This window comes from Gigantopelta aegis, chromosome 3 (assembly GCF_016097555.1).
Source record: "Gigantopelta aegis isolate Gae_Host chromosome 3, Gae_host_genome, whole genome shotgun sequence".
Classification (NCBI taxonomy): Eukaryota; Metazoa; Mollusca; class Gastropoda; order Neomphalida; family Peltospiridae; genus Gigantopelta; species Gigantopelta aegis.
The window spans coordinates 48375990-48391045 of record NC_054701.1 but is presented as its reverse complement, the minus strand read 5'-3'; the positions used below and the strand labels follow the sequence as shown (position 1 = coordinate 48391045).

At 36.9% G+C, this 15056-nt stretch overlaps 1 protein-coding gene across 1 annotated transcript in view; it reads left to right on the top strand.

The window, feature by feature from the left end:
• The first annotated feature begins 1997 nt into the window (after positions 1-1997).
• The window catches only part of LOC121368684, a 48821-nt gene continuing 35762 nt past the window's right edge, over positions 1998-15056 (top strand). Inside the window, 4 exon segments of the mRNA XM_041493423.1 lie at positions 1998-2155; positions 5481-6527; positions 11110-11204; positions 11715-12248. Of these exon segments, the coding sequence (XP_041349357.1) occupies positions 1998-2155; positions 5481-6527; positions 11110-11204; positions 11715-12248 (1834 nt within the window).

The window sequence follows — 15056 nt, the reverse complement described above, 5'->3', positions numbered from 1 at the left end:
TTCCACAGGCAGAAATCAACACTTTAGTCAATTCTATGCGCCTGCGATGCACTGCAGTGGTCAATTCAAGAGGTGGTCATGCCCGTTATTAAGTAGGTTGGGTTTTTTAACCCCTACCACACTTGGTAAAAAGTTCTCCCAGTTTCTGTTAACCTATGGCCATGCTTTTTGCATCAAACGATGCATCATGGAACACTCTTTAAACGCATATATAACAATTATTCCCCCGGTTTGTTTTCATCAAGTTATGTTCAAGCAAAGTTAGCGGAAGTTTCTTATTTTGTTCAGTATATATATATATATATATATATATATATATATATATATATATATATATATATATATATATATATATATATATATATATATATACTCTTCAAAAGAAGAAACGCAAAACCACATTGTCGTAACATTTGGAGAATTGATTTAATTATTGAATGGTGAGTCCGATAATTACCAAATGTTGCAGGATTGTTCACAATTCACTCTAGTCCATTGTGAGTAAGTGATAGGACACACCACCAAGGTCAAGGTCATCTGGAGTCAATACCGGGTGTGGCCTCCGCGTGTGTTGACAACTGCCTGGCACCGCCTGCCCATTGAAGCAACCAGAGTACGGATGACGTCCCGGGGGATGGTGGCCCACTCGGCCTGCAAGGCTGCTGCCAGCTCGGGCAGGGTCTGGGGCTGTGGTTGTCGCTGTCGGAGGCGTCGGTCCAACTCGTCCCATAGATGCTCAATTGGGTTCAAATCCGGTGATATCGATGGCCAAGGAAGGACATTAATGTTGTTGTTCTGTAGGAAAGCCGTTGTGAGACGTGCTGTGTGAGGCCTGGCGTTGTCATGTTGGAACACTGCGTTGGCGTTGGCCATAACTGGAACGATGTGTGGCCGGAGGATCTGGTCAATGTAGCCCTGTGCATTCAGGTTGCCCTGCACTTGGACCAGGTCAGTTCTGCCAGTGTGTGAGATGGCTGCCCACACCATGACACTACCCCCGCCGAATCTGTCCACTTCCTGCACGCAGTTTGCCGCATAACGTTCACCACGACGCCTATACACGCGACATCTTCCATCATGACGTCGGAGCAGAAATCGGGACTCGTCACTGAACCACACCTGTCTCCATCGCAGTTGAGGCCATTGTCGATGAATCTGGCACCACTGCAGTCGGAGTCGACGGTGTTGTGGTGTTAAGATGACACCTCGAACTGGACGTCTGGCACGAATTCCTACCTCACGTAGGCGGTTCCGTACGGTCTGGTCGGATATCCTGCGCAAACCTGGTATTGCTGCGGCTGTGGAGGTGGCAGTAGTCAATCGTTCCCGAAGGTGGCGTACCCGGATGTAGCGGTCCTGCCCGGGGGTAGTGACCCGTGGTCGACCGGATCTAGGGAGGTCACGTGTTGATCCATGTTGCTGGTAACGGTCCCACAGTCTGGAGATGGTGCTTGGGGACACATGGAATGCCCTGGCAACGGCCGTTCTGGATTCGCCTGCGTCTAGTCGGCCGATGGCATTGTTTCTCTGCGGTTCACTGAGACGTGGCATGTCCTGGATTGTCAACTGTCGGCCAGATACAGAGGCCAGGCAAGCGAACACCCTGCACTTTTATACTGTCGGTGTTCATGTTGCACGTGCAGACAACGCACGTGCAGTGGTGACATGGTTTGCACGTGGCTGCGTTTTTGCGAATATTCACATTTTGGAACTTTATTGTACAGTAGCTGCGTTTTATCGAATGTAACCGTGGGAATGTGTTTGGGACATGCAATGACCTTATATTCACAAAGCATGAACCAGTAGGAAACATAAAATCGGAGTTATAACCCATTTGTACCCTTTTGCGTTTCTTTTTTTGAAGAGTATATATATATATATATATATATATATACCACAATATTCATGTTACAGCATCAATTATACTACAACATTTCATGTTTTGTAGCCATTTTATTAATTTATCATAACAGTCAATTAATAAAGTTTTTTTCCAGATGGTATTTAGACCAACGATAGCTGCTAAACTATCGGCATCCCTGTCCGTAGGTCTAGGTTTTATTGAGGCTGGAATCACACTTACTGGTTACATCATGAGGACAAAATTTCCTCTTTCTCTTGAAATCGCCTATGGAAAACTACCTGTTACAGAGATGTATGTACTACATAACTTATTAATAATACTTTTGAGCTTGTACTGGTACTATACTGGTACTATATATATAGTCTTTAAAAGAAGTAGGGGAACGCTAATAAGAATTTACAATTACCAACATTGTAAGGTATATTAGCTGGGGGGAATGGTTATATGATAATAGTGAATTAATTGGACAAAGATTACGGGTAGTTCAGTATTACAGTAGGTTTTATGACCACCAAAGATCTTGAAGGACGATTGGGGTCTGAAATTTGAAAGTTTTTTTATCAGTAAATCGCAAATTCAAAAAATAAAAATGACTAAAAACAAAACAATAACAACTGTATGAAACAGAATGAAAAAGATTGACAGAAATAATGTTCCACAGTGATCAATGGACCTTCCTGGAAATTGTCAAAGTCGAGAATGACACCCCACGCACTGTATGCATGTGCAAACTATGGAATGTGTTTCGTTTTTTTTACTAGGATGTCTGTGGTCAAAACGTATGTTCAGTCTAATAGTTGATATTAACATTAATATTTCAGGTTGCCCTACTTTTTTTGAAGTGTCTGTGTATACACACAAACACACACACACACACACACACACACACACACACACACACACACACACACACACACATACACACACACACACACACTCAGCGTCACTATTGAAGGGTCACTCATATTGTTAGTACTACACGAAACAATGCCCGTCCAACACATAAATTATGAAAGAAGAAATATATGGCCTTCGTGGATTAGGCCCAGAGTGAGGTTTCCTAAGTAGCATTTGGATTTCAATATGAGTAATACTACTACCCGTTATAGGCCACAACAAAATGGTAAACGTTATGCAAACACATTTACGTACTGTCACCCCAACAAATGGGTTGTCTCAACGCACCCATGTCTGAAATTATGTATGTTGTGCCCGTGCAATGCGTTATCACCATGGATATAAAAGGTGCATGATTACCATTCATATATTCACGCACACTTCAGTTGAAAATGCGTCGTGTGTTTGCTTTGCTTAATGCTGATCCTGGTCTTTGTGCACAGCAAACGGATCCAGTCATTTGAAGTCGTTGCCTTATCCACCCAATCACACTCTGACTGACATTAAACTGCCTTGCGACTTCTCGTTGACTGTGTTCAACCTGTATCTGGCCTACTCCTTTATCCGTCTCAACATTAGTCAAAACACGACGCATTTTCAACTGGTAAATATGTTTACGTCGTAGATTTTCGGTAAACGTTTAATCATCAAACATGGAATTAATATCTTTTGCGTGAAAACACAGATTATCATAGACTCTGTTGATATTTTACATATTAAAAAACGAGTAACGAATTCTATTTATCCTATAAGCACTTCTAAAATAACATTTTAATTCGATTTTTAGTAAATCACGGTACTAAAGTCGCCTTCATCGGTAATATGACGTCATCACGATTAGCACAAATTAGTTTGAGGTCACGCATATTAAACTGAATCTTGTGAAAACGTTACGCGCAGGTATACAGGTCTTGTTGGCTTGTAAACAAATGATCCATTTACAGCAACACATTATTACCTAGAAAATAAGCAAATTTGCATTATTAAGCGGGTTAATACACTAAATTATCACATGGGTTTATGACATGGCTATCAATGATAAGTTATAGGATAAATGTTTTTGTTATATACATAGCAATGAAATATATAGATCTACAAAAAACATAAAAGTGATATTTGGTGAAAATTAATATTTTTACTGTATTTTAGTTACACTGAAAGTATAGAAATCATATTTACTTCTTTGAACAAGTTCCTGATTACATTATCTCCCTTGTAAATTATTCTGTTTTGATTATTAAGGCCAGTGTCGCTTCTTCCTGTTCTAAGTTTGATGATTACCATAGCCTCTGATCGTATTTGAAAAAAAAGAAGTAATTTAAACAAATGTACCTATAAAAAAGATATGAAGTGCAATTACGATCAAATATCTAAAACTAATTGAATACAAAGCTAAATAATGATGACTCAATGTTCTCTTTGTGGGGTTTTGGGGAGGATATCTTCGTTAGGTATGTTTGCACAGCAGTATTATTAAATGAATGTTAATTTAATCATTAAATAAAGATAATGTTTATTCAAATTTCTTTTAAAACGTCTATGGTCAAGTAAATGTTCTGGAAAGTTCCATCAGAAGAAATATATCATGGCGTTACGTGTTTTCGATAGGATAAGCTTCGCAATGTGTGAAAATATATTTTTCACACATCAGTCATTGACATACAAATCGTATGTAAAAAAAAAGAAAACCCACATGAAATAGCCTCTATATATTTTTGGTCCCATAATCCATCAAACATTTTGAGAATACTTTACATTTGAATTCCATGACAAAATGTGTTGAGTGCGTCGTTAAATAAAATATTTCTTTCTTTCCATGACAAACTCCCTTCAGCGCTGTGCTATTCAACACAATTAAGATCATTGTAAATTAAAACAAAGAAGACATAATTGTCTTGTTTAGTCATTGTTTACTTCACGTCAAACCACATATCTTTATAATACTGTACAGCTTCATGTAACAAATGTTTGTCACAATTGTTCATCTTAATGTCTTAAGTATGTAAAATTGAATTGAAATGAACTGACCAATATCCCCACTCCAGGCTTCACTATTTAAGTTAATAATTAAAAACACAAAAAGGTATTAGAAATATTAATATTAATAATCTGAATGACAAAATTCCTATTGTGATTAAAATCGTGTTTTCACACAAAGTAGTCAAAATGGCATTGAAAACGTTGCGATTGTTTCCACGAAACAGCAACACGTGGAATTACATTGTCCTGCTTAGTTTATCCTACTAAATGTTATATTAATTATTTTATTAACATGTCTACTAGATTTGCTGTGTAGGAGGAAAGTATAAGCAAATAAAATTTCAAAGACTGTGAGCAGAAAACGCTTTGACTATGGATGAGTATTCCTGTTTTATTTATATTTATATTATTTCAAACTGCACTTAAAATAGAACATTTGCTTTATTTCAAAGACAGATTTCCTTTTCTTTTTGCTTGAAGCAAAACTGATATTATTGACAGGGATCACTTTTAGTATGAGATTCAGAGGTTGGTGCATTGATGCATATATGTGCTTGCACAACACTTAGAAGGATATCAGTATATTTTTGTTCGTCTTCAAATACAATGTAAGCATAAGTACGTTGCTATAATTCATCAAATTTCGAATAGTATCTACATTTCAGGGATTTGTTTTATTTTTAAAATATTAAATAAGTATACATGATTTGGATAATAAGCAACTAATTCTTATTTTCAGAAAAGCACTGGATCTAGAGATAATCCCACTTGAGTTAAAGTTAGAAGCTTTTGTCAAAATCCTTTTCTTCATCGATATAAGAACGACTCTGTGGCACTGGACAGCTCCAGTATTTAAATATAGAGTATTGGAAAAAATAAATAATAGAGGGGACAAATTTCCACCACGATTTCCAAGCTGTCCATCATCATGTAGAAATTACCACTCAAAGAGCACTGCTTCTGTACCAAGTTGTGTGGTTAGCCAACTACAAGGACGACACCCAGTGGATACTGCCTTCAATTTAGAGGTGCAAGCTGAAAGTGATACCAGTGATTTAACTATCCATTACTCAATTGGCAAACACCCAGGTGGGAAAAATGTAATGGACTGGACACTAATGCGTGGATCTACACAAATGATACCAGCTCAACTGCCAAATGGTATTCCCTTATACTGGACTGTTCGGGTGAAAAACAGCCAAGGTTTAACTAGCTATGCACAGTGTAAACTTGACACATACGATAATACCCTGCCTGCTGGTATGGTTGAAGCTTGCTATCATTACACAAGTCATCCTAACACCGTAAGTGCAAATATTGTTGTATTTGAAGACTCACCCTTGTTACCAGTACACAACATATCTCTTGGTTACAGTCCTGGACAATATGGTAGAGAAGTTGCAGATGATACGCCTTTTTCCTTTGACTCAAACAAATTAAAATATTTTAGTTCACCAAAATCTGGAAATATTACGGCAAATCCCTCTTATCCAAACCGCTGTGATGGTAGATCATATCAGAATGATGAAACACTTGGCACTCGCCATATCTACTTCAAAGAATATAGTGTGACGCTGGAACATGGAGTACGGTACTATATCAATGCATACATCTACAACACGCTGGGGTACTATGCTTACCTTCTGTCAGGGGGAACTCTTGTTGATTTTACTCCACCAGAGCCCGGGCTTATTCTAAACAACATAGAAGATGTATTTGTGAACGATGGGTGCCGTGCAGCTATCACACAGAGATGCAGGGAGGTGACCTGGAAACCAAACCACAGGTTATTACCTTGAATTAAAATGTTATGTTGTTAACAATGTCACTTTAATACTCCCTGGGCTATATTATCTTAGATCTTTTATTGTCTTGAAATGTATAGCTTATCAAGGCATGCACTATTCTTGTTTCTAAGAAGTGCGTATTATTTCTTTTTAATTAAATGATTTTGGAAAAAAACGTTACCCCTATGATGGCAGTGGGTTATGTTCTCATATTATTGATCATATGTTGTACTTACTATGTAAGAAACTGTTATTACAAAAGTTCCTTTTGCCACAATTTCACAAATTAGTGTATACTCAACCACTGCCACGTTTTTAAATTTATGTTTTCTATGCATCATTTGCTGTATCTCACAATTTACATTCACAAAGCAATTTTTACTTTATTCGATGCAAAATATGTTTAGGTTTACTCCTTTGTGTCAAATCGACTGATTTATTCAGCAACAGCCAGTCACAATGTGAAGCATACTTAAACATTTTAATAAGCTGTTGTCCTCGAATGACTGGAGATATACACATATGCCAAGTCTATGGACAACTGCATGCCCATATTCACTTAAGTTTCAGGAATCCCCAACCTGTGTCCAGCCTCTATCTACATCAGCAGGCCCGTATTTAAGGGTGTGTGTGGGGGGGGGGGGGGGGGGGATTCATCCGAACCATCCCACAAAAGATGTCCATTTCTTTTGTTTTAATATTTTCCCTAACCAAAGCTGCAGTGTACATGATTTAGAATTTGTAACTGATCTAGCAAAATCAAAACAAATGTAGCACACGTTTTTAATTGTAGTTTCTGCTACATTGAAAACCTCGTAGCATTCGATAAGTACATGGCAATGACAGCAGTCCACGTTCCAATGATATAACAACAGAAAGTAATCCTGTTCATGCCTTGATCTTTATATTGAGATTCCAATCGACACTGGCTTCCATAATTATATGTCAAGCAATATTCTTCTGTCGTTTTGGCATAAAAGATGCTTTATCATGCCATACATTTCCAAGTATTTCAAAACCTTTTGCGGCCAATATGTAGATGCCATTTCGATGATATGATGCATCACGTGACACAAATAAAATGGGATGCAATACCTCATGCACTATCTTTTGCTGAAAATGTTTGAAGACTACACGTGTACTCTTAATAGGGGCTGCATGTGTTGGTAGTAATTCGTGATGATATATAAAAAAAGAGAAAGTAGCTAATGTTTAAGAAAGTAGGGTAAAGGTTTTCATAAATATGGTCATTATTACACGAACTGATCATAGTTCTGAGGTACACATACGTTTTTTGTTACTAAGGTTATAATAAGCAATTGCAGAACATATTTAATATATACCTCGGGTCAGTACCCTTAACTCATGTTGTGTGCTACAATTGCATTATCTTTAAAAAAAAATAATAATCTTAATAACAAAAATACAATCTACAAAATAGTCGAAAAATCATTGTTTGAAATATCAATTTTTAAGTTCCAGTTGCGAAGAAAATATGTTTTAAAAGCTTTTAGAGATTACAAATTTTCTGGGGAAGCATACTCCTAGCTCTGTTGCTTCATGCACTCGAGCAGTTTCATATCCCAAAGGCCCCATCAAATATCTAGTCGATCTGACCCTCCTTCCACCCCCACCCCATACACACACACACACACACACACACACACACACACACACACACACACACACACACACACACTCGAAACGCTGGCTGCGGGCCTGATCAGTTGTTGGTTCCAGCAATAATGGGGTAGATTAGTTTTAGGTGGACAAATACTCAGTAAAAGTTTGAAGCAGACGATAGCAATTTAGATGGGAATGAATGAATGAATGAATGTTTAACGACACCCCAGCACGAAAAATACATCGGCTATTGGGTGTCAAACTATGGTAATGCAAATAAATAAAGTGATGATCAACATCAATATAAAAATTCAAGGTTTAAACAAAAACAGTGTAAAGAACAGTGTAAAGAACTGTGCAAAAACACAAATATCACAGAATTTTATGGATACTGAATTTTACTCAAAACTTCAATTTTGTGCTGTATTGGCCATTCTCAAAGAGAATGTTACACCCCTGCACCACGGTGAGGTTACAGCACACGCAGGGGAATTTAGATGGGCTGCCTAAACAAAGTGTATTGTTCTATATACAATAATAATATTAATAATAATAATATAATAATAATAATCATAATCATAATCATAATCATACTAATGATAATAATACAATTAAATTAAATCTTAGGCAGTAGCCAAAAGTCTTAGGGATTATTTCATATGTGGTTATCGGTGGGTTTTCAAACCTATGGGTTAACCTATGTTAAAACATGGGTAATCTTTTCTGTGTATTTCACGTCGTTTCATGTGTAGTTTAATAGCCCTAGTTTAACAATGGGTTACAATTGTATTGCTTGTTTAAACCTGCCATTGTGGTGGTTTCTCACTGGGTTTGCTCTCTGGGTAACGTCTCTACATGGATAATTTGGCAGCAAAATCGGGTTTTACGTCAGTGTCATAGAGCCATGAAATGTTAGCGTATTTAGCTACTCTCTTTCCCTTCAGGTTGCGCTGGGCTGTAACTCCATGCACCCTTATATACACACACACATATACAGTCAAACCTGTCCTATCGGACGCCTGTATTCGGCGGTCACCTGCCTTGAGTGGCCACTTTTTTCCCTCCCAAACGATTTATAATGTAAATGCACCTGTAATATGCAGGCGCATGTCTAACGCGGCCAGCGGCCACCTAAATGGGATCCCAAATCGCTAAAATACCTGCATTAAGCGGTCACAGTACAGTTTTACTATTATATAAAAGGGATATTTTAACAGCGATAAGGTGCAGCAAATAACCGATCTTCACACCTTCAAGAATACTAGTACCCATTCAGTCCCGACATCTCTACTGTGTATCAATTAAGAAAGTATGAGTCTGGAATGCATCTAATTGCCCCTGGGCTTGACATTTGTAGATTCACGTACTATGACAATACACCACATGAAATAGGAATTAAATAATTAAATGGAAAAAGAAAACAAACTTACATTCCATTTGCATTATTTCTGAAGGAGACACCATGTCACAAGTTGATTTATAGTCAACTGTGTAGCACACATCCGTTGATTAGCAGTGCAGACGGTAAAACAAGAAACAACAACAAATGTTTTAAAGATTATATATGTGGCAACCTGTACTCAGCGGCCACCTGTCTTAAGCGGCCACGTGTATCTACTCCCTTGTGTGACCGCTTAAGACAGTTTTCACTGACGAGGATCGATCCCACACCGACCGCGCATCAAGCAAGCGCTGTACCACTGGGCTACATCCTGCTCCCGAAAGGGAAAGAGAGGAGCTGGGATGGAACCTACCACCAAACCTATTGTAGCCATGCCAGAAAGACCTCACCAACAAAAAATCCCCACCACCACAGCCCCATGTTCTCTCCCATCTCAAACTATTTGAACAGCAAAAAACAACCTCACAATAAACAACATAAAAAACAGCACAGAAAAAATACACCTTTAAAATGATGATAAATTATGCTGTTAAGATATTTTATAAGCATGGACGTTATTACAAAAAAACAAAACCCCAGCCTGTGATATATGTCCATCTATTAACATATGCACTGATTGTGCATTTTCAGATCTATTTTTGCTTTCTTATTCAATTTATTACTACTAGTTTGTGTCATTTCTGTGTTAATATATTCCTATTTAAAAAAAAAAAATACAATTAAAGCTAAACATAATTGGTATTAAATTGTTAGTGCATCACTAATTGCCACATGCAAACAAGTGGTAATCATTGATTAAATAACACATATGATAATGATTAAAAAATTAATACAGGTTAAGTTTTGATTTTGTTTAACGACACCACCAGAGCGCATTGGTTAATGCATGATCAGCTAGTGGATGTCCAGCACTTCATAATTTTGACTCATGTCTTCAGAGGAAATCCACTACAATTGTTCATTAGCAGCAAGGAATCTTTTTCTATGCACTTTTCCATTCCTTATATACCAGTCATGTCGACAGCGGTCTTCCTGCCCCATGATATGTGTGTACCTTAACCATATGTCCAATGTCACATAACTGCAACAAGTGCATCATTAAATAAAGCATTATTTCATTCCTTCGTTGATGTATCAATCAGGGGTCACTGATTGGGAATAATGGGCAAAATCAATGAGGGTCGATCCTGTGACAAAATCACCTTAGCCAAGGGGTCTGCCAACTGAGCTAGATCATGCTCTTGATTAATAGTATGACATGTTTCCTTCATCTCTCAAACGGTGAATATGTTCTGTAAAGCATACACTAATAACAAGTCAGATTATTTGTATTCATATACTTTAGTGACATATGCTGAATTGGGTTATAATATATGCTTAATTAAATGAACAAAAGTATGTGTCCTCATTTTTAAAATTAATAGTACAACTTTAGTACCCATTAGTGTGTTCTTTAACAACACAAAGCATATTTCTATATGATAAATAGATTATGTATCCATGTATTTTATAATACATTTTACATAGTCATAAGTCATATGTCATTCAAATTGCAGAAAAATAATTGATGGACCTGGCAGTAAAACCGTGTTCAATGGTCACAGACCATTAGAGGATGCATTGTATTCAATGGCAAACAATTATATCTCAGGTAAAAGATCAGTTTTCTTTTCACCCATGTATTTTATATCATTTCTAACACATAATGATTTGTTCCAATATACAGTAATCAACACAGATAATGAAAATGACGTTGTAATCCATGTGATTAGCTTTAAGATGAAATGGTCTATGAGTTTATGTTGGAACAGCCCACGTTGAAGGATAAATGACAGAAAGTGCATAGGTCATTCCTTCAATTTTTATTGTTTCCTAGGAAAGTAAGGTGAAAATGGATGAACTAACTTGTTTTACAGTAGTGGAATGCCGTTTATAAAAAGCGATAATATTTTTGTAAACATGCTGGAAGTTTGGCGTATTTATTAAATTAATCTTCAAATGTATCTTTTTCTACAATAATAATTTTTAAATTCTGATTCATCTTTTCTATAGCTTAAGTGCTTCTTTCAGTGTATACATGGAATGAACTACAATAAACATAAACACCAAAACAACATTCTAGAGATTAAAACGAAATTATATATATTATATATTTTTAAAGCTAACTGGGATGGTTTCCATGATGATGAAAGTGGTGTTTGGGGATACACTTGGGCTGTTGGGACTCGTGTTTGTGGAAAAGACATAGTTGCATTTGTGGATCCATTTTCCAATTCACTTAGCCCAAAAAGCTGGACGTACACTGGATTTGCTAAGGATATTTTCATCCCAGATGGAAAATACTATGTGACAACTCAAGCAATCAACTCTGTGATCCACGGAGGAGCACTTGTGACAACGGTTTGCCATTCCACACCAATCACCATTGATACATCACCTCCACACTTCTATGAAGTTGGTGATTTGCTGTTTGATGAAGATTTTGACATGCTGGGAGTTTACTACAATGTATCGGATACTGAATCAGGAATCGCTAGGGTCGATTTTGGTCTGGGGAAAACAAAGTATGATGTCATGATCCGATCATACTCACACCATGCTTTCATGGACAGAGCTAACCCATATTTGGTCTTAGAAGATTTGAGACTTAAACCAGGTGTTCAAGCATGGGTGCGTCTTCGAGCAGTTAACAAAGGTAATGCATTTTGAATTCGTAGAAAATATTTTTAACAAATCTTTAGCAGGCTACACACGAGGGCTATCAGGTGAGCAAAAAAATAATTGATACCTTTTGCTTAGCTGTTGGATCCTAGCGATTTCACCACACATAATTAGCTAAGTGGTCAGTTGAACCAAAGTTCAAATAAAACATATTAAAGAACTGTGAAAAACATAAATATCACAGATAAGTAAATTTAAAATCTGGAATAAAATTCAGTATTTCTTTAAAAATTTCAAAACAAGATTCCATGACATTTCTTCTATCAAATATACATTTTCTAATCTGCTTAACGTGATTACACTCCCACCAAAATGTGACACACCATCAGAGTGCACTGAATGTACTAACACTGAGGTGGAGGATCCTACTTTAAGATACATTAATTTGCCAAGTATGTAGGGTCGATGCGAGCATGACAATATTAGTGCATCCTTCCTGCACCGTTTGTCTGAAGAAAGCTTGTTCGTAACTGCACTGCTCCAATCACTTTACCAAGTTTAAAGGATAAATTGGTTAATGCTATGTTTAAATCAGTATTAGATATACCAACCCTAGCATGAGACAAATCCAAACGAGGCTTGGCACCCGAATATGCCCTTTCATTAGCTGTGATGCCAACAAGGCTGGTAACTTAATACAATATAATGTCTTTATTAGCAATCAATAATAAGACAAAACTTTCGTATCACCATCCAAACTAAGGTGTGTTCCAGCTTCACATTTTGTAAAGCTTGAAGACACAAAAGTGAATCTGTGAAAATAACAAACTTAAATAAAACAGAATCCTTTATTTCTTCCAAGGCTTTAATGACTTTTCAGATTTCTGCAGTAAACACAGATGCCGAGTCGGGCAATCTCATGGAAATTATTGTGTCTTATGGAAAAACAATAACAGAAGCCATATAATTCCCATCCCGTGATCCGTCTGTATAAACAGGAGTGTAATCACGGTATCTGTCTTCAATATGCAACCTTTCTTCAGATGCACACGATCAAAAACACGTTGTTGTGTTGTAATACAACTAAGTGGGAAAACAAAATATGATGGGAGTTTCAAATTGTCTGTTAAATCAATATTAAGCCCGACAAAACAAAGTCTTAATGCGAAGACCAAATGTAAGGATAGCATTCGGCCTTGCATCAAACAACTTCATATATTTGTTACCAAACACTACGTTATGTATAGGATAGGATGTTTTGGTAATGAGTTTTGCATTTACCATAAGTTGACACCCAATAGCCGATGTATTGTTCGTGCTGGGGTGTCGTTAAATATTCATTCATTCATTCATTCATTTTGGTAATGATTTAATCTTACTGGTATACTGCAAAGAATGCTTTGCACGTCTAGCACCCAAACAAGGTGCGTCATGCATCAATATACAAGCTATCTACAAATGTGGGTTTTTTTCTAAAAGTCCCTGACTATGTATAGGATCTAGCAGCTGTAACTAAAATGGGCTTGTTGACAGATACACAATGAATCAATAGACAAGTTTTGATCTAACAAGATCTGTACAGACGGAGCATAACCTTTCGGTCTGATTCCCATTCTGTATTATCAATTTAATATATTTTAGATGGGACACAAAAGATATCTTCCTGACAGATATAACCTCCAGGCTTTTGGTCTCAACCACCACTGAAATTAGATTATTGTTTCAATTCAGCTCTGGGTCTACGTGTTAGTTGCCAATTAATGAAATTTATTCAAACAAAGCTGCTATTATCGTTCAATAATACTCATATTGGACGATTTGTATAAACAGTAAATATCACAAGTTTTAACCATTGGGAAATGCTTTTAATTTGCACAGAAAATAAAGTTACAGACATGATAGTAACTTGAGGTACACCCATATCTTGTGGGTGAATGTCAAAAAAATTTGACCCCATCCAGACTTTGTAAGATCTATATTTAAAAATTGGGAAATAAAAACAGGAATGAATGAATGAATGAATGAGTGAATGAATGAATGAATGAATGAATGAACGAACGAACGAACGTACGAACGAACGAACGAACGAACGAACGAACGAAAGAACGAACGAACGAACGAATGAATGAATGAAATGTTTAACGACACCCCAGCACATAAATATACATTGGCTATTGGGTTTCAGAAAAGGTAAGTATAAAAAAACATTATTTATATAATGATGTCAAACCACAGTATAGGTAGTACTAAACCAAACAACTTCCAGTAGGGTCAAAGTTCTCTTGACAGAGCAGTTAATACCACAATCCTGTCATTGGTGATAAATGTAAGTGTGTTTGGGCCTGAAATATATATGGGGTACCTGTAACTAACACATACTAAACTTGTGTTCGAACCTAGGGTAGTCATAGATGATACCCGTTATCTCTGAAATAAGCACCTTAACCCCCGATTTTTCATATTGACCTTGATAGTATTTATATCCGTGGTGTATATGTCGACTGATGGAGTGTTAGCCACCATATGTTAATACTGTCATCTATGGAATTGAATTTGGTGGTTTACACCTTGTAAAGTTTGGGGAATACAATACAAACATCAACGTGTATGGTAACACTTTGTAATAAAACAGGAAGTCGACCTCTTAGGCCCATGCCATGGAGGCCTTTTAAAATTTCATATTTCAATGTGGTATTGTAAGCTTCTTTCAACTCAAACAGACTGATACCAAATAATAAAGCTGCTATGGATGAACACTTTCCTACAAAAGAAATTCAAATCTAACAAGCCACTGAACAAACTGGGCTAAATGAGGTATTTCCACTAAACCGAGGATTCACAC